The sequence below is a fragment of the Cylas formicarius genome, unplaced genomic scaffold, assembly GCF_029955315.1.
Source record: "Cylas formicarius isolate icCylForm1 unplaced genomic scaffold, icCylForm1.1 PGA_scaffold_9__14_contigs__length_23061073, whole genome shotgun sequence".
NCBI classification, from domain to species: domain Eukaryota; kingdom Metazoa; phylum Arthropoda; class Insecta; order Coleoptera; family Brentidae; genus Cylas; species Cylas formicarius.
Window position 1 is genome coordinate 7,253,910 of NW_026844365.1, and position 21,336 is coordinate 7,275,245.

General features: G+C 35.2%; 1 protein-coding gene across 2 annotated transcripts in view; it reads right to left on the bottom strand.

Annotated features, from left to right (window-relative positions):
• The window catches only part of LOC132707098 (lachesin), a 325,155-nt gene extending 311,452 nt beyond the window's left edge, over positions 1-13,703 (bottom strand). For both annotated transcript variants that reach the window (XM_060678778.1, XM_060678777.1), the window contains exon 1: positions 13,596-13,703. In XM_060678778.1, the coding sequence (XP_060534761.1) occupies positions 13,596-13,662 (67 nt within the window). In that variant the 5' untranslated portion in view covers positions 13,663-13,703. The remainder of the gene's footprint in view (positions 1-13,595) is intronic.
• Positions 13,704-21,336: the final 7,633 nt, after the last annotated feature.

The window sequence follows — 21,336 nt, forward strand, 5'->3', positions numbered from 1 at the left end:
TCTTCAAGTTTAGTTAATAAATTTTTTGATAAATCTTTAAGGCCAAAAATATCTGTAAATTCTAGGTTGCTTACAATGTACAGCTGTTTTCTTCATGCAACTCTCTAGGTTGATTTGTCTGCAAAAGCTTCATCTTTGCATTCATGTTATATTTTTTATTTCTCGCTATATATATCTTATATCCTTCTTCCAATTTCTCGAATATATCTATGCTACCTTTTTCATTTTCATTTTACAGGAATTGTTAAATCCGGACAGAGATATTCTCGAGAAAAGCCCTCGCGAAAACAGTGAGATTTGAATCTTCGAATTACTTGTGTCACAATTATATGTTTAATTTTCATGGATTCTTGTCATCCAACCTCTTTGTCCTTTTCAACTATTACAGTTGACTGAAGCTTTTTCATTGCGCTGCATTACCAACAGAGAATAATTTCTGCCTGTTTCATTTCTATCCCCCAAATTCAAGAATACGAGTTTTCGTTTCCAGAGAAATGTTTAGGGAATGAAAAGTTTCAAAAAGTTTTTGTATTTTTGATCCGTAGCGTGTGGGGTTGCTAGTCCCCCATCGGGCGCCTCCCCAGGTGGCGGATAGGGGAACGCCTCCCAGATATGGGTGGTACCGAGGAAATTAAATACTCGGGGCGGACCAAAACTAGCAATGGAGAACTGCAGCTGGTTACTTCATAACTGACCACAGGCATACGTCAAGAGACTCTGGCTGTGAATCAGACACCCGCAGGCGAGAATCAGGTAATGATTCATACGGTTGTGGTACGGCGATGAGGAAGGCAAGGGGAAACCACCTCATAACACTCCCAAGAACAGTCATAAATGGCAGAGAGTTCTATATCTCATAGAAATACTGATCATGGGCTTCGGAACCCAAGATCCGGCAGGGGAGATAACGGTAGGGCTTCCCAGGTCGTCAGCCAGCGAAATCCATGCACGACGGGGGCTAGAAGGCCACTGAAAATATGCAGGAGAGTCTTAAAGATAGGTACGTGGAATGTAAGAACAATGTACCAAGCGGGAAAGGTGCATAATGCTATTCAAGAAATGATTAGAATGGGAATTGACATAATGGGGATTAGTGAAATGCGTTGGCCTGACTCTGGAAATTCCACAATTGGAGAACATAACATTTTTTACTCTGGGAACGAAAACAACCAACTTATAAATGGAGTAGGCATAATTCTGTCCCAAGAAATACAAAAATACATCACAAACTTTATTACTGTCTCGGAAAGAATAATGGCCATCCAATTAGAAAGCGCTCCTGTCAAGTTATATGCCCAACTGCCTATAAAACGGATGAAGAAATCGAACAGTTTTATAAATCATTGACAGATGTCCTAAAGCAGTTTGATAAACACGATATGACAATAATCATGGGTGATCTCAACGCGAAGATTGGAAGAGGAAAATGCGGTGAACTCATAGGTGGATTCGGTTTGGGATCAAGGAATGAACGCGGTGACAGATTAAAGCTCTTCGTCGAAGAAGAAGAATATGTAATACTTAATACCTTTTTTACCTACCGCCGCGTCGACTATATACCTGGATATCGCCAGATAAAACAGTGAGAAACCAAATAGACTACATCTTTGTGAATAAAAGATTTAGGAATAGTTGTCTATCCGCGAAGACTTTCCCTGGCGCTGACATCGAATCGGATCATTGCCTTTTGGCGGAAAGATTCAGAATCAAACTGAAGACTGTGAAAAAGAAAACAGTTCACAAGCAATGGGATATGAGAAGGCTGAAAAAGGAGGAAACACGGAAGAGAGTGACGAACGTACTGACAGAGAAATTTAAACAACTAGAGGAAGTAGATAACACAGAGGAATGGCTGCAAAAAATGTCTGATTCGTTCGGGAACATCGGAAACGAGCATTTGGTTGCAAACAGGGAGAAAAAGAAAAGCTGGATGACCGATAATATTCTACAACTTATGGAAGACAGGCGGAAAGCGAAAAACGACGACGCAAGGTATAAAAATATTCAATGAGAAATAAGACGAGAAATAAGAAGTGCAAAGGAAAATTGGCTTGGCGCAAAATGCGGAGAAATAGAGTCGTTAGAACAAAAATACGACACGTTTAATATGCACAAGAAAGTCAGAGAAGCAGCCGGAATATACAAAACTAATACATCTGGGACACTACATGATGAAAGCGGCACACTGATCACCGACGTCAAAGAGAAAGTGAACACTTGGAAAAATTACATACAAAACCTTTTTACGGACACCAGGCCAGAAAGTCCTCCAGATTTTAACAATGTAGACAGGCTACCAATAACAGTAGACAAGGTCACGAAGGCTGTATCCCAGCTAAAAGACGGCAGGGCGCCCGGTCCGGATGGCACACACTCTGAATTTGTAAAAATGCTTGATGCGGACGGCATTAGACAACTAATAATAACATATATTCTACCGGGGTAATACCGAAGATGTTGTTAAAATCGACTTTTATACTTTTGCCAAAAAGCCGTCATGCAAAGAGGTGTAATGATTACCGGGCCATCAGCCTTATGAGCCACCTCCTCAAACTCTTTCTGAAAATAATACACAGGAGAATTTTTAAACAATGCGAAGATCAAATGAGCCGCACACAGTTCGGATTTCGAAACGCGCTAGGTACTAGAGAGGCTCTAGTTAGTGTTCAGGTCCTTTTCCAACGGTGTAGGGACGTCAGTTGCGATGTGTTTGCCTGCTTCATCGACTACCAGAAAGCCTTTGATAACGTGCAACACAACAAACTTATTGAAATTTTAAAGGATATTGGATTAGGCGAACAAGACCTACGAATAATTGCCAACTTGTACTGGCAACAAACCGCATCTGTACGCATCGAAGGAGAGGAGTCGGAGGATACTTTGATAGAAAGAGGGGTCAGTCAGGGCTGTGTGCTGTCGCCTCTACTTTTTAATTTATACTCGGAACGAATTTTTCAGCAGGCTCTGGAAGACACGAACAGTGCGATTAAGATCAACGGCGAGTATATAAACAACATACGATACGCAGATGACACGGTAGTGTTTGCTAATAACCTAGAGAGTCTCCAAGAGATGATGGTTCGGGTGGTCGAGGTCAGTGAAGGATACGGGCTTTCTCTGAACTTTAAGAAAACAAAATATATGGTTGTGTCAAAAACCAACAACCATGTTGGCCAACTCTCTATAAATAACCAATATATAGAGCGAGTTCAGACTTGTGTGTATCTCGGAACCAAGATAAGTGAAACGTGGGATCACTATCTGGAGATCGAATGTAGAATAGAGAAGGCCAGAGCCGCATTTCTGAAAATGGCAAAACTATTTAAATGCCATGATCTATCACTGCCAACTAAGATCAGATTATTGAGGTGTTATGTCTTTCCAGTGCTACTCCACGGGGTGGAATCCTGAACTTTAACTGAGGCTGCCTGTACAAGAATCGAGTCATTTGAGATGTGGTTATATCGACGCATTTTAAGAATCCCATGGATCGACCATATAACCAATATTAGGGTCCTAGAAAGGATGGGTAAAGACAAGGAGCTGCTTCTCTTAATAAAAACACGCAAGCTTGAATATCTCGGACACATAATGAGGAATAGCGAGCAGTATGACTTGTTGCAGCTGATTCTGCAGGGCAAGGTGAAAGGCAGGAGGAGACCTGGTAGACGAAGGATATCGTGGTTGAAGAACTTGCGTACATGGTTCAATACAACAAAAGTAGGCCTTTTTCGTGCAGCAGTTGACAAAGTACGCATTGCCATGATGATCGCCAACATTCGTAACGGATAGGCACCACAAGAAGAAGAAGAAGAAGCATCGATACATATGTAGGTATAAAAAACAGTCAGAAATTTGATTTATTCGACATTATCGTCAATACGATTATTATTGGAACATTATAGGAACATAACTACACTGAGTAATATTGAAACATATACATTATCTAAGGCCAAAGCATGGTTTTCAGCAAATAATCTATAACATAATGAAGCTAAAACGAAGAGTTTATTAGTGTCTAGTAACAGCAGGTTGACATGCGGCAAGGGATGCAAGATTTTGGGCGTTACCTTGGATGACACTCTGAATTGGTCAGAACACATTGGCGAGCTAAGTAACCATCTTTCAAATATTCATTTTCTTTTGCGTCAACTTCGCAGAATGGCGAGTTTTGATGTATTGAAGTCAACTTATTTTGGTTTATTTCACTCGCGTATAAGCTATGCCACCATATTGTGGGGTAACTCCTCTTATGCCATTAAAATATTTACTATGCAAAAAAAGGCACTACGGATAATTACAAATTCAAATTTTGAAGAACACTGTAAGCCATTGTTTATTAAACATAAAATAATGACGGTTCCATGTATATTTAAATTTCAAAGTGTTAGGATATGTCATAGGTATGACACCCGGAGTGCAAATAATCTCGTGCTTCCGAGATACAGGTTGCAGAAATCAAAACAAAACTCTCCTTATATACACATTATTTTGTGTAATAGGTTATCCGTTGTTATATTTGGTGAATCCGTCTTTAAGTGCCGGAAAAATCCCTGATAAACTAAAAACAAGCATCATAGTGCCCATACCTAAATTGTCAAAACCGAAAACACCTGGTGATTTTCGACCAATTAACTTGCTGCCAGTAGTGGATAAAACCTGGAAACGATAGTGTGTGGGCAGTTGAGAGACTACCTGGAGCAGAACTGCCTACTCTACAGTGGACAGTCTGGTTTCAGGAGCAAACACTCGTGCGAATCTGCGTTGCAATATATGTGTGCAGTGTGGCGGAAAGACATAATTGAATCAAAACTAATTCTGAGTGTTTTTGTAGATTTTAAACGTGCATTGACAGGGACATTCTTATTACAAAATTAGGTTTATATGGCATTAAAGACTCTGCACTAGAATGGATAAAGAACTTTTTGTCTGATAGATCTCACCAGACTAAAATTAATAATAATGTTTCTAGTCATAGGGATAGCAGATGGGGGGGTACCGCAGGGACGCGTGTTGGGCCCGCTTTTATTTATTATTTATATAAATGATATGTATCAGGTTTTAAAAAACTCCTTTGTTAACTTATTTACTGATGACACGCTTATTTCAGACTCGGGAAACGATTGCAAAGAAATAGCTACCAAACTGAACACCGAAATGCAGTATTTCTACGAATGGCTGTGTCAAAATAAACTGAAATTAAATAGGTCCAAAACCAAGTGCATGGTTATCGGTTCTAAAGTTAACTGTCAAAAATTTTATAAGTCGGGGTATTCTGTGGATATACAGGGTAATAAAATTGAGTTTGTTTCCGAAATTAAATATTAAGGGGTGATTTTGGATCCACAATTATGCTTTAGTAATAATGTTGAATATCTATACAAAAAATTGGTAAGAAAATAGGGTTTTTTAACCGTCCATCGCGGTTTTTATCGCAGTGGACTAGGATATTAGTGTATAATAGTATAATTTTGAATCATTTTTCATATGTTTGTTCATTGCTTATATCTTGTACAAAAGAAGATTTAAATAAGTTACAGTTATAACAAAATAGGATTATGAGAATCATCCTGAACTGTGATAGATATACTCCTATAAAGAGTATGTTAGACCAGCTAAATTGGCTAAATGTCGGGCAGTTCGTTAGAAGAGCAAGTTTAATGTTGGTTTATGGAATTGCGCACGATCGCCAACCATTCTATCTTAAATTATGGTTGGAAAAAAGGTCAAACTTTTATCAATATAATATACGTTCCAATCAGCACTTCAATGTTTCTATGGAAAAAACAACAAATTTACAGAAAACTCTATTCTACGATGGTGTTTGTAATTTTAATGAACTTCCGGATAATATTAAGGGCGCGCCTTGCCCAAGAGTGTTCAAGAAGAGACTTACGGGGTATTTCCGAAGTTGTTTATGCAAATTTTACTTGCTTATGTAAATAGCCAAGTGCTAAATAAAATAATAAATAAATAAAAATATAAAACTTTATAACGCATTGCCGCAATCTTTTATACCTTTAAACGAAAAATATTTTAAATATAAAATTAAAAGTTTTCTTCTAAGTAAGGGCTATTACAGCGTTGGTGAATTTTTTGAAGAAAACATCGGTAATGACGTGTGTTTAATGATTGTTCTGTGCTATATACATATAAATTTATTTTTACTTGTTGTCCTGTTAAGTTTTATTGTGAAGTTATATACATTGTATATCTGCATTTTGTATATTATGATGTTATATACAATTTTATGTTAGCATATTTCCTACATATATTCCATCTAAAAAATATTTCTTTTCCTTTCTATGACTTCCTACAAACAATAATATTGTAAAGTAGTTAATAAACCATCTATCTATCTATCTATTGCTGCTATGACAAACCAAATTCCAAAAATAATTGACAAAGAATAAGAGGACTGAGAGATCTTCGCGAAGGTGCCCCATACACATTTTTTTGGCCAATTGCCCATCAAAATCATAGAATAATACATATTTTTCCCTATTTCATTTCTATCCTTCGATTTGAAGAAACAATTTTAGGTAATAGAAGTCTTCAAATCGCCCTGGAGTTTTTTACTATTTCTGAGTGATAATGATTAACCAAATGCGAAAAATATTTGACCACGAATAAGAGGAATGCGAGTTATACATAAGTTGGAATGCGAGCAATGTTTGTCATTTTCAAAGGCAATTTTAAGAATAGATACATATTTTTCATCGAGGCTGCCAACAAAGGACTTCAACTGCGAACGCCCATAGGTGGTTTCATCGGAATTCGTTAGCATGTAATATAGAATAAACTTTAAGTATCGCCACTTGCTATTTTTTTCCCACGGTATCAATCCTTACTTCCACATAAGGGAAGCTCAGCTGGGTGCAAATTTGCACGCGAAAATTTTAGAAGAAGGGCCATATTTAAACCTGGTGCGTCTCGCTCAACACAATTATTGCAAATTCCGCAAGAGAGAGGCCATTTTACTCGGAAATGAGTGTGCTTGCCTGCGGCTATCGCTCTAAACGTAACGACACGAGCTGCGTTTTATCCCAAACGGGCTCATGTAATCTTATTGCCGTTGCTGAGAATTTCTATGAGAAACGTATATTCCGCCCAAGCATTATCGGATTATGCAAAAAGCCACGCTGCCTTCGATTTTTTACATACCGGCAACTTTTTTGTGGATTTCATTTTCCGTTTGCAATATAAACGACATTTTTTTAACGAAATGCGTGACAATTGGACATTTCGCAAAACTTCTTTCATTTCATATTTGTTATCTGCGTAATATTTTTTTTAAATTATCCTGCCAAACTACAAATGAGATCCGTTTAGAGTGAAAATTATCAAAACAATATATACCAAAACCTTTAAAATGGCTAAAATCTAACCTGGAACCTAAAAGCAGATAACGGAAACGCCATTGTTACCATCAATTCTACCGACTACCAACACAAAATTCAAAACATCCTGTGTTCGGTAGAAAGCTTCATCTCTCCGAATTCATAAAAAAAATCCTCCACTCTCTCTAGCCAAACTTCACCTTTGGTCAGCATCGGTTCACCAACGTAAAATATCTAGCGTCAATTTTAAAACCATTCACAGAAAAAAGTTAAAGAACGTGATCAAAAATGTGTTAGCTAAAAAAAATGATCTTGACGCGTCTTTTGATACGGATTTCAAAACTGACAAACAAAATTCCTGTGTCGATTTACGATATCCAGTAAAGAATTAGATAAAAATGTTATACTATGCGAATTTGTTTCTCGTTTCGGACAAAGCAGAAAAAGAAAAAGATTATTTAGATCGATCCATAGTACTAAAGCAACGATGTGTAATATTTCACCCGTCGATATTGACATGGCTAAAAAACAAATATTTGATTCACGTGTCCGATATAGGAAGATATATTTAAAAAAATAAACAAGAACTAAAAGTTCATCAGACTCCAGCAGTTAAACTCTCAACAAAATTACTAAATATTTAAAGTTCCACACAGATTTTAAACCAAAATTTGCAATAAAAAATTCTTTTGAATTAATCAACAAAATTAATGATGTCAAAATCCCTTCTAACGCATCACTATTGTCTTTTGATGTACAAAACTTATTTCCCAATATTCCACCTATGGATGTCATAGATTTAGTAGATTTTACCCTCACTCGAAAACAGATTAACCCATTGGTGAACCAAGATTTATTAGATTGCTTAATAGTATCTTTAGACCAAAATTATTTTGAATTTAATGGACAGATTTACATCTCTAAGGAAGGTTTGATTATGGGAAACCCACTTAGTCCTTTGTTAGCAGATATTTTTATGGACGATTTGGAAAATATCATACTAGAACATCCTTTAAGTAAAAGTTTTCTATGGTGGTATAGATAGGTGGATGATGTCTTTACTTGCTTTGTTGGAACGGACAGACAATTCAATTCTTTTTTAAGTTACATTAACTCATTACATAATCGCATAAAATTCACTATCGACATTGAACTGGATAACTCCATTCATTTTTTAGACTTAACTATTACGAAAACGCAAAACAAATTATATTTTTCCATTTATCATAAACCTTCACACCCGGACACAGTCATACATAACAGCTCAAATCACCCTTACACGCACAAAATGGCTGCATTTCACTCTTTTATACACAGACTTCTTAATACGCCACTCTCAACAGAAAATTACAACAAAGAACTTAATATCTTTAAACAAATTGCACTGAACAACGGCTACAATCCGTCTATTATAGATAAAATTATAAATAAAAAACAAATCTATACAACAGTAAACTCTATTTATCCGAAACCTAATACAGAACACGAACAATTTAAAACAATTACATACATAGGAGAACCTAGTGAAAAAGTTTCAAATCATTTGTCGAAATGTGGTTTAAAAATAGCTTTCAGAACTAACAACACAATAGGAAAATATTTAAAAAACAATAAATCGAAATGTCCAAAATCTCAAAAATCCGGTGTCTACAGGTTGAAATGTGGATCTTGTCCTAAAATTTAATTTGGACAAACAGGTAGATCCTTCAAGAAACGCATTAACGAACATATAAGAGCGTTTAAAAACAATAGTCTAGATTCTAATTATGCTACACACTTAAACACAGAAAAACACATTTTTGATGACAATTTTGATATTTTACATACAGCCACAAAAAGTAGAAAATTAAATTTATTGGAAGCCATGGAGATTAACAAAATGAGACATTCAAATGTATTGCTTAATGACGAATTAGATTTAAATACCCATCCTTTATTGAACTTAAATTCTCACAACATTAATTGAGGTTTTATGGGCATTTTTCGGTAGGTAGTTTGTAAATATTACATTTGATTAAAACACGGTGTTGTCCAAACAATTGTCATGTCAAAATATATAATTTCTTGAAAATCTGAACATTTAGTTCTTATTTATTTTGAAAAATTGATTTTCATCAAGTAAAAGCCACGTCAGTTCAATTGTTGAAAATATATTTTGTATGCGCAACTTTTAAATAGCCCCAAGGCAACTACGTTTACCACTTCAAAGAAACATTGTTTCTCGTCTCGTCTGAAAAACAAATATAATTTTTATGTATTCAGTTATGTCCTTATGTATAGCGATTTCAAATGTTTAAATGTGACAAATATTTTATTTTTAAATAACAACAATATTGAAAAATATAATTTAAAAAATTACATATTACACATATTATTTCCAAAGTGCTTTAAGCACTTAAACATTTAAAATTTTTATTTTCTGCTTCTCTCTGTCTTTAGTCCATTTCCCTAAGAAGGGATTAGTGACTATGATGCTCTTGAAACAGTGCTTATGGTATTGTGCCATTCCGTTTTATTCTGAGCCATGATTACGGTTTCATGAAGGCCATGGCAGATAAGATCCTTGGTTTGATCTATCTATCTTTCCTTCGACTATTAGTAGTTGCAGCGAGTCCGTTCTTCTTGCAATATGGCCAATGAATGTTAGAAAGCTTCGATATATCGTCTTTGACAGATTTAGTTCAGTATTTAGTTCTTGAAGAACGGGCTCATTTGTACGGTGGGCCGTCCAGGGTATCCGTAACAGCCGTCTGTACGCCCATATTTCAAAGGCATCGCTCTTCTTGATCGTCCAGGTTTCAGCTCCATAAGTGGCAATCCGGAACACAAGTGAATTCAACAATCTTAGTTTGCTGTTTTTAGTGATGGCTGTATCTCTCCAGGTCTTACTTAACTTAGTTACGGCTGTTCGAGCTAGTGCAATTCTTCGCTTTATTTCACCTTCACATGCACCGCTATTGTCAATTAAGGATCCCAAGTACAGGTACTTATTCACCACATTGAACTCAGCTACGTTTTTTATGTGGGGTTGGTTCTGGTTTTGCCGATCTACAATCATGATATTAGTTTTGTTTGGATTTAATTTCAATCCAAATTCTGCACTGGTTTCCTGGAGACGGTGCATAATAAATTCCATTTCTTCTACACTAGATGTTATAATTAGTGTGTCGTCGGCATATCTCAGATTGTTGATTTTTCTTCCCTCTACAGATATGCCACCCTGCCAGTTATCCAGAATGTCCCGCATTTGTATTCGGTGTATATGTTGAACAGTAAGGGCGAGAGAACACATCCTTGTCTGACAACCTTCATCGCTTGAAACCTGTTTGATGTGACATCGTTGATTCTTAACAGACCGTAATTATGTTCATAGAGCTGTCGGATAAGTATTATTAAGTGGTCAGGGACCCCCATTTCTTTGAGCATTTGCCACAGTTTTCTACATTTTACTAAGTCGAAGGCCTTGGAGTAGTCGACAAAGCAGAGGTACATTGTTCTGTTAAATTCTCTAGCTTTCTCAATTAGTTGTCGTACGTTTCCTATTTGTTCTCTCGTACCCTTACCCGGCATAAAGTCGGTTTGTTCTTCTGCAATCTGGGGTAGTAGATATGGTCTAAGTCTGTTATTAATGATCTGTAGGAGAATTTTGCATGCATGGGATACTGCTTAGGGATTCTCTTATTCCTCGTGTCAAATTTAAAATTATTTTAAAGTATACAGGGTGACTCAAAAAATCGCGACGAATAAAACATTCATATTTTTAATGCAACAACCATTTTTTAAATTCAGTTTGAAATTCGTTTTGAAATTCTCGGACTTTTTCATGGACAATAATAAATACCAAAATTTAATAGTTTTTCCAAAATTTTAATTTTTCTAAAAAATACTAGGATTCGTTATTCTCCTACATATCTTCTGTTCGCGGATTCACATATACACGATCTTTAACATATCCCCACAAAATGAAATCTAGTGGGGTTTAGCTATAAAATCGAGAGGACCATTCAATAAATCCACCTCTTCCTATCCATTTCTGTGGTTAATGATGATTTAAAAACAAACGACAAACTTTGAGACCACAAAAATTTGGGTCCGCTTCTGTTGTTTCATTTATAAACATGCAGAAGTTTACTCTTTGTTCAAAATCAACTTCTGGGTGTAGTTGCACTTAACGGTACCTGCTTGAAGGCTACTGACCAGTGGAATATTTTGAATTTGAAGGAAAATTTCCAATTTCATTTCTTCATTGATAGCATTCCAGTTTGCTATTCTCTGCTTTTCATATTCCACACTACCCCCAACCAACCAACCAACCATTGGTGTACTGTGCCTTGTAAAGTTTTACTGACCTAAAAGAATGTTTTTCCGCATCATCCAGTATGTAAATCACATCAATTAAATTCAGCTTTAGTTTTTTTAATCTACTGACACCTCCATATATTTTTTGTGTATTTCTTTACTCAGTTGTCAGGTGGAAATGTTATAGCAATAGTCTTAGACAGAGAGCACGGTAAACATTGGATAAGTTAAAATAAATCGTAAAGTATTAAAAACAAGTATATGACATACATGCCATTTAACAAAATCGAAATTTTTGAATTTAAAATGATCCAAACATATGCGTGTATTTTGAACACATGCTACAATTCAAATTCCGTTCATTCCTAATATCAAAAATAATGAAAACTAGTATTTTTTTAATTAAGTATTATTTTAAATTAAAATATTGGAAAAGTTATTATATTGAAGAATTTTAAAACGAATTCAAAAGAAAATTTAACAATAGCGTGTTTCATTTTAAAAAATATACGTTCTTTTAGACACCCTGTATACTTTAGAATAATTTTTACAACTTACTCTAAAATAATGAACTTTACTAAATCGTTAATTCAACCTGTATATTCGGTCGATACTATTAATTTTTTTAACAATAGTTTTATTTATTATAATTTATTTTCTTACCTTATATGAGCACATAATTTCTCCATTGGAGTGATAGAATCTCGAACGGTGGCATTTTGTCTTATCAACTCAGATGAAATTTTATTTAAAATATAATTGAATTTCGAAAGTGTGGAAAAAATTTAATTTCATCCTCCAAAAGTTCTTTATTTAAGTTTTCCTTTTTTTTTAGTCTTCTTCGTCCAAACATGTTGCAATAGCAGCCAATTCACTAATCGAAAATTTTTTAAACATCTTAGATCTTAGATCAGTTTACAACAAAAAAGGACAAAATACTGTCAAAAAATCTTGACCGCAAGCGTACTATGACATGAGTAGAGTGTGGTCCATTTAATTGGTATGAAAATTTTTAAAAATGTATATTATTTGCTTCATTTTGAGAAAAATGAATTTTTCCATTTTTTGCGGAAAAAACAGGTTCTATGGAAAAACGTGTTTTTTTTTTATTTTAAAAGGAAAAAAATTATCCCGGACCCACGAAAGTGGTTAATATTTAATGCTATGGCGAAAATATGTTATACAATGTGGTCACAAACGACCAGTAAAAACATGTTATTTCTAATTTAAAAACTGTTTTTTTAATGGAAGACATTCCGTACCATGTCCTAAATATAGCTTTGATTACAAAAATTGTTAGTTTAGAAGTTATTTCCTGCAATAACTCGTGTATTTTTAACATTAATTACATAAATTCTATATAAAATCAACAAGTAATATAGAACTTCAATTTCATTTCATAGGTTTCAATTGCTGCAATAGCATTTCTAAGTAAGTATTACTTTTACAAGATATCCATGGAAAAAAAGAACTAATAAAATTGTTGCCTGGACGGAAATACACAAGTTTTTATTTGAAGTTTAAGAGATGCATCCCGGATATTTATAAAACTAGTGTTCAAGGGACCTTAAAATTTCATAACTACCAGCAATTCAAATTTTTGCCAGAAATGATATCAACAGGACTTTCTAACAACACATTTTCTGATGGCCATTCGTGACCAGCCTGGACTTCCATGGATTCATAATAAAAATTCCCAATTTTAGTTCTCAAGTGTAAAAAAACACATTTTCCCAAAGACCTATTTTTTCGCAAAAAAATGCGTTCCGTTTTAAAAAAATGAAGTTGGTTACTGCTCTGCCGCAAGGGAACATCCTGTATACATAAAAATACCATAAACAACATATATACTTAGTGACAAACACTTTTTGTAGTTAACTTTTCCTCCTCAGTGTCGTACTTATCGTGATCGCTCTGTTCGCCGATGGTCACGAACGAAACAATTTCCGAAATTACCTTGATTAATAATAAACAACATGTACGTGACACTGAGCGCCAATCCCCTCCGTCGTTCGTTCAGCATTTTCCGAATTCTTTCGACAAGAGTGCGTGCAAAAACCTCGACGCGTTACCGTTAAAAACGCTCAGGAAGTTCGCGCGGGACTTTATCCTGTGGGAGCATCGGGTTGTCATGTCAAAGGACGCGCGTTCACTGGACACCGCGAAGAAGCGACAGGATATTCGTCGGGAGTCTGCGCCTGTCGGTCACATGGTGCGAATTCTTTCGGATGGCCATTCGAAGTTCACCTGTGCGAATAGGAATTTTACGCCGGAAGTTCCGGCCTTTTATGTAAGAGTGGATTTTAATTATTCAAACTCGGAAAGTAAAGTTTCGACGTGGTAGCGTCGAAATCGCCGTCGTTTTTGAGGCGATTATTCGGACCGCGCGGAGGGTTGAATACGAACGGTTTGCTTAACTCGGCGTGCGTTACCATGGAACTCTGGCGCGTTATCCGCGTTAAATACCTAATTACGGCTTTTATTAGACTACGCGCGTTGAGAGCTTTGAGAGTTTACTTAACGATAATAGCGATTTAACCGCGAAAGCGCTCCAGACTGTTTTCTTACCGGGTTCCGGTTTATTCAATCTGGAGGTGTGCGCCGCGTCGCACAGTGCCTATTGGAACAGGTTTAATCAACAAACAAAAAAGAATTTAGTTGGGGTTCTTCTTCTTCTCATGCCTTATCGGTTTCAGACGTTGGCGATCGTCATCGTTATTCGAACTTTATTGGTGGCACATCTAAATAGCTCGGTGGAGGTGGCACCATACGATTTGCGAAGGTTTGCTAAGATTCTACTTCTTCCAGGGCCTCTTTTTCCTTCCACTTTTGCCCCGCACGATATTTTGTAATTGGCGATATTTATTGTCTTTTCTCATGACGTGACGTTATTTGTTGTGTGATTAGTCCAAGGTATCTTCAGGATTCTTCTGCAAATCCACATTTCAGAGGCATTCGTTAACTCTCCACGCTATACCGTATAGATGTAGCAGTTTAATATTCGTTTTTTCAGCTCCACAGAATAATCCCATCCTTCAGACAGAGTGCTTAGGGTTGGTAAAAAAAAAACGATTTTTTTTGAGATCTGATACACAAAAACCGGTTGCTTGTTACCCCTAGAAAGTGGGAAGATTACAGTATTGCATTTTTGGATTTATATATATATATATATATATATATATATATATATATATATATATATATATATATATATATATATATATATATATATATATATATATATATATATATATATATATATATATATATATATATAATGCGATATTCACCATGTTTCCTATTAGACGTTTATGGGGAATGTCTAAGAGTAAAAAACTAAAATGTTATGAGCTACAATATGAGCTACCTACGCAAAATATTTTTGATCGTGTGGTGTTGCCAGATGTACTCGTAACTTATATCAACTTTCATTTTTTAAATAGAACAACTTGCATATTATTACTACCATCTTGAACATTTTCGAAGATAAAAACTACTTTTTAAGAAATTTGGCAACAAACAACCCGATATAAAATATTAATTTTAAAAGTGTTTAGCTGTACGGCATGCGAAAAAAATATTACATAAAAAAGTTCTAGAACTTTCCGCAGAATCCAAAAATGTAATAATATATAGTATGTTCCATTTTAAAAACGAAAGTTGGTATACGTTACGAGTAAACCTGGCGACACCGCATTGCCAATTTTTTTTATGTATTATATTTCAGGTTTTTACAATAAGTCGTTCTCCATAAAAGTCTAATAGGACACTCACCCTATGACTATGATCCTCAATTGAAACTAAAGTAAAATTATAAAATATCGCTATAAATTTAATTGGGAAGAAGTATACCCCCAAATAAATGTTGAAAAATAATTTGGAAACTGTCATTTTATCAAAGTAAACGCCAATTTTTATGAATGTCGTGAAAACTCGCCAATTTAATGAATAAATTGAGAATATTTATTTAAAACTCTGAATATAAGTACCCATTAGGATTCCATTGCAAATATCTTCAACATGGTTCGAATAATCGGTAAACCACCAGAGACCTTTTTTGTAGAGCATTAAATTATCTATAAGAATAATTGAAAACATTTCACGATAATTATTTTTCAGTCAATAACAAAATTCAGAAAAAAAAGTTATATTTCTTTAAATACCTCAAATATCTTTGAAATGATTCGATTTATAGAAAAAGTATGAGACCATTTTTGTAGAGCTTTCAATTTCCTATAAAAATTAGTAATAAAATTCGCTTAATGATTTATTGGTGAGAACATATGATTCTTTATATATGATACTAATTCGGAAACGCAAAACTGTAATGTGCATAATCTTCTCCGTTATGAGAAATGTATCGTCTTTCTTGGTCAAGCCGGAACCTTTTCACTCCACCCTCGCACTTGGTGACTCGATGACAGACTAAATTGCGGTGCTGTGGGGTAATTTTTCATTCTACATGTTATGTGCTATTTTTAAATAGCAAATACAAGCAATAAAAATTATTGCTAAAATTGGCTATCGTGATCATTGTCAGCCATGGTTTATAAACTCGTGACCCAAAGGCGCTTCACTACACTTGTTGCCTTATCTTCTTATTTTTCCAGGCTAGTGGTAAGGAAATTAAAGTACAAAATACATGGTGTCCAAATATTGTGTCAAAATAATATCTCGTTTGTTATTTGTTTAAGAAAAAAATGTTAAGGTTATAGATAAGATTAAACGAAACAATTTGAAATTATTTTCAAATATACATTATTATTGATGTATTGTTATTGTGGTTGCGGATTTATGGCCATTTTTCGTCAAAATATTCTGTGTAACAGCTGTAATCTTATTATGGCAACAATTTTATAAAGTGGTACAATCATTTATCCTTAGTTCGAATCGGTTATACAGGGTCAGTCGAAAGAAAAAATATTAATTTTCCTGAAAGAAATAAATGGAACACCGTGCATATTGTACTACCATTAATTACTCCTATTAATGCTTTTTCAATTTTATTACGCGTTCTCAATACCTAAACTTGGTATTTTTGAGGTATACATTGAGGTATACGAAGGACATACTGAACATTTTTATACCGTGAGAAATTATCACAAAGATTGAGAATAAAATAAATATTACCTGAACTTAAAAAATCTACAAAGACCAATTAAGTATTATTCTTTCCGATAGTAATAACAATATTAATAATAATAATAACAATAATAATAAAAGAACGAAAATAAAAATTACAATATGAATTTGCACGGAAAACTTAAGTTTGTATAGCCAACATATATTAGCACTTAAAGAAGCGATCTGAAAACATTATTTTATGGTTTAATAATATTTTGGGATTTAATAATGGAATTAATGGAAAGAAGAGAAACATTTTTTTATAAAAATTTCAAACCAAACTATTTATTTTTATTTTTCTTGGCTTATTGCGATTTTTTTGTCATAATTTAAAATGTGTACGACTCAAAAAATAAAGCATTAATATGAGTAATTAATAGAAGTATGATATACGGGGTGTTCCGTTTAATTTTTTAACGAATTTTTTTATTTTTCATTTTGACTCACCCTGCATAATAATAAAACACTCTGCCTAGACCATGAAATTCAATGATATCCAGAGTGTTCGATTTAAAATATATAATTTTGGTTATTTCGAATCGCTCCTTTTTCATAGCATTATTCCGTATCGTACGAAATTCAATGTAATATAAATTTTTAATTATTGTGACTGCGCCGCCACAGTGCAGGAACTCGCAGTGAGGGCTGAGATACTGGACAATCTATTTATCTTTAAAGTAGATATACAAAGAGAAGTCAGATGAACATAACCTCAAAACCTTGTAATCGCTACCCTCGCCCCCTCTTCGCCCCTCAACTCTCACCCCCTATCCCCTACCACAACCCTCACCCCCTTGCCCCCTCTCTCAACCATCACACCCCACACCCCCTCAACACTCACACACCCCACCCCCTCATCCCTCACACGTTGTTTTATCGGGATTTAAAAACAAACTGCTGCTGTTAAACCAGTTGCTGAAGTTGCTCAACACATCGTTTATTTTGCAATAAAAGATGAATTTCAAAAAGTAGTTTCTACATCATTGATGCAGAATAGCATGAATACGAGTTTATCCCGCTAGGAACGATATCTGCAATTCCAGATGTTGACGACATCCCCACCAGAGTGCGGCCATCAATATTGAGAAAAGCCCCTTCCGTTCAGGATAGGTCAGGCAAGAGATGACCATTTATAATGTAAATTTCCAATGGCAGGCATCATTAAACAATGTGGACAACTTAAAGGTTATATCGGAAAATTCCGCATTTTAGTTTTTAAGACACCTCGAATAATTCCTAAATTTATATATAACGGCGTTACTGCATGTAGTTTATTAGAATAACAAATATAATAATAACTATACTTAAATAAGATCAAGCAAATAAAATCTTAAGAAGAGTTCTTCACCCAACCCCACCCAAAAGTTTAATGAGATGTAATTTAGAAACGCTTTCCAATTTTTGTGGTTAAGGTAAGTGATAAGGGCAATTCTTTTTCGAGTTCAACCGGAAATTGCTCACAACCTGCTTATTTCAAAGCGATAAGGTGTGCAATGTCCTATACCGATTTCCAACTAGTTTTGATATATTTATCCTTAAAAAAGGGCCTATATAAAGTTCAGTTAGCCACTTTTGTTTTTTTACTAACTCCAATAAGACCCCGTCGTACTTGCTTGATAATCTTTTCAGAGGAAATGATATTCATAATCGAGACACCCGTCATTGTTTAATATATTGCGTTCCTAGACACACTTTCCAGAGATCATTTAGCTATAACGCAGTTAAATTATTTAGTGAAATTCCCAATGTTATAATAAAGTCCTTCAAAAAAGCGTTATTATTGTTTATTAGACCCGCCCGTAACTAGGAAAAGTGTATGCGTTAATGACGGACGTCTATTTCTTGTGTTTATGATGTATGTACTTGTGTGTATTTTGTTGACAATTATGGTGTTGGTGCTGTTGTACTTGTGGTTACATGAAAGAGCGCAAATTGCGAATGTCGCCACTCTTGTATTGTTACTTATATTCTAATATTTTGATTTTCAATATAGACAGTTTATTATTATTATTATTTGTACCAAGTTTCTTTCTTAGATTAGGAATACCTGCAATTAACCGAAGTTTCATTAAGTTCTGATTATGAAAGTAACTGAGGTTGCTAAAAAATACTCCATATGCCACCAACATCACCAAGGGTATCTTCATCTATTTCACCAAAACTGGTGGTACCCTCTTGGCTGCATTCTCAAATAGTGGGACATCTGGGCCCTAATTGCAGGCTCGAGGTTCGGATGAACACTGTTTTTCAAATTTTCGATATCACATTCACACATGCAGAAATAGCAGTCATCATGGTGATTTGTTGGCTCTTTCACTATCATAGAAACAAAAAAAAAAATTCTCCATTAGTTTAGTACTTATAACTCTAAAAATATGGAAAATGTCAAATCACAAAATCTTTGTTGATAATTAGTATAGTAATAATAATAACAGTAATAACAGTATAACTGTGACATCACTGTAATTAAGGAAGAACCGGAGTTTTATTTATTTATTTAGCGTATGGCGCTTCACACACTCTATGCAATATAAAAACAATAAAAAAATATACACAATCATAACACAACAAGCATGCTACGTTAATACACAATATAGACATAAAAATAGAACAAATAATTTCAGAGAGCAATGTCCAGTCCATCCAGCCATTGGATAGCCTCTTTAGGGAGTCCAACAAAGTCTGAGAGGGGGCCGGGGTATGCGCGATTGGGACACTCGGTCGAGATATGGCGGATCGTCTGAATACCATCTTGGCAGTCACATTGAGGAGACTGCTTTATTCCCCATTTGAAAAGGGAATCACCGCAGCGCCCGTGGCCCGTGCGAACTCTATTTAGTTTCGAACAAATGTTACGGGGCAAATCGAACCGGAGTTAAAGCTCTTGAGTAATAAGTAAAAAAAAGTACAATTTTTCTAACCATGACTTAAACCTCCCAAGCCCTTAAACGTCTTAAATATACTTCATCGCTATATTGAATAGTGATTCACCCATCAAGGCATCTAAGCCACTGATTGAATGCCAGAATATATCCATGGTTTAAATCAAATTAGCAATACCAATTTCGTTTTCAAGCCACTTCTTCCAACTCCGCGTTATTAAAAAATTAAGGAAACTAATTAGACAAAGTGCTGCGGATTTTTTGCGGCTTCGTACTGTCAAAGAAAATTTTTCGCACTCCGAGCATATTTCTTTATGGTTAATTTGTAAAATGACCGTCGTTTTTTACCGTATTTGTGTCCGTCTGGCATCGACATCTAAAATTGGGTCTTCGGCTGTATGAATAAGTTTTTATTTTTCGGCTTTCTTTGTTAGCTTCCCACTCGTTGAAGGACAGAAACACGTAGACGGGAGCGAATCAAAGGAGAAACGTATCTTTTTTTTTTCAAATATACCTCCACTTTCGGCTCTGGGGTCTACAAGTACATAGCAATTTAAAAGGCGTCTGCCTTGTCGAGACCTCATCCGTCGGCTCGGAAGTCCATTATTCTTGACCTTCAGGAATCTTTTAAAATTAAGAACAACCTGAAATGCTAATATTTCGATTTCGCATAAATTATTTCCACACATAAAGAATTCCATAACTTCTACAAAAATAATATGAATAATCGGAATTTTCTGTAGCTTCTTTTTTCGTACTGTTTCAGATAGTGTGGTTGATAGATAATAAATCTCTAGGGCGTTAAACTTAATAATTGCACAAAAACTAAACGGTAAAAAGGAGTTTATTTGACGTAAACAACTGCTTATGCCAACCACACGCGGAGCAAGTGAATGCCTGGCGGCTGACAGGCTTCAGCGAGCGTTGTGCGTAGACGGTGGCGCCCTCTCACGGATCGTCGTTGTTGTGCGTGGAAGGTGGCACCCTCTCACGGATCGTTGCCGAACTACGGCCCAGACTCGCGCTCCCCATTATGCGAACAGCTAGGAGGGCGAGTGTTGACTGGTGATGCTAACAGTGGTGAATTTGAAATCCTTAAATACTATAACAATTTCTTGTTTACTATGGAATAATTAAGAAATATATATGTATAACGCTTTGATGATTTTAGGACTATAAATATTCTCTCCATTTTATCAAAGGGAATAAAAAATTGTAAATTTTAAATAAAAGCAATATTTAAGCAAACAATAATTTGCGTTCTTATTGACTCTAGCAAAATTTAATAATAGTATATTATGCAACAAGGGGGATAAACGGCATTTGAGTGAAGAGTTTATTTGACACGAGCGGAGTGAGTGTTTACTAAACGAGTGACTTAAAAAGTTTACCGAACATGTTGCATACTATACTTTTTCGACGACCGTTAGTTTTTTCGCAAAGCAACACGAATACCGTGACCGTCAGAATTGACAAACGTCAAAATTCAAAGCGTGGGAAATATCTCCGAAAACATCCGATTGCTCTCAAATCCAGTAAAATCCCGAAAATGTCCGAAGTGTCTCGGATTCATGGAAAACGAAACTGACGTGGTAAAGTGACGCTTCCCTCACGCTAGATCGGTGGGTAATTAGATATTTTACAGAAGGGAGTTGAAAAAAAAATATTCTTCGTACGTGCTATTTTTACTA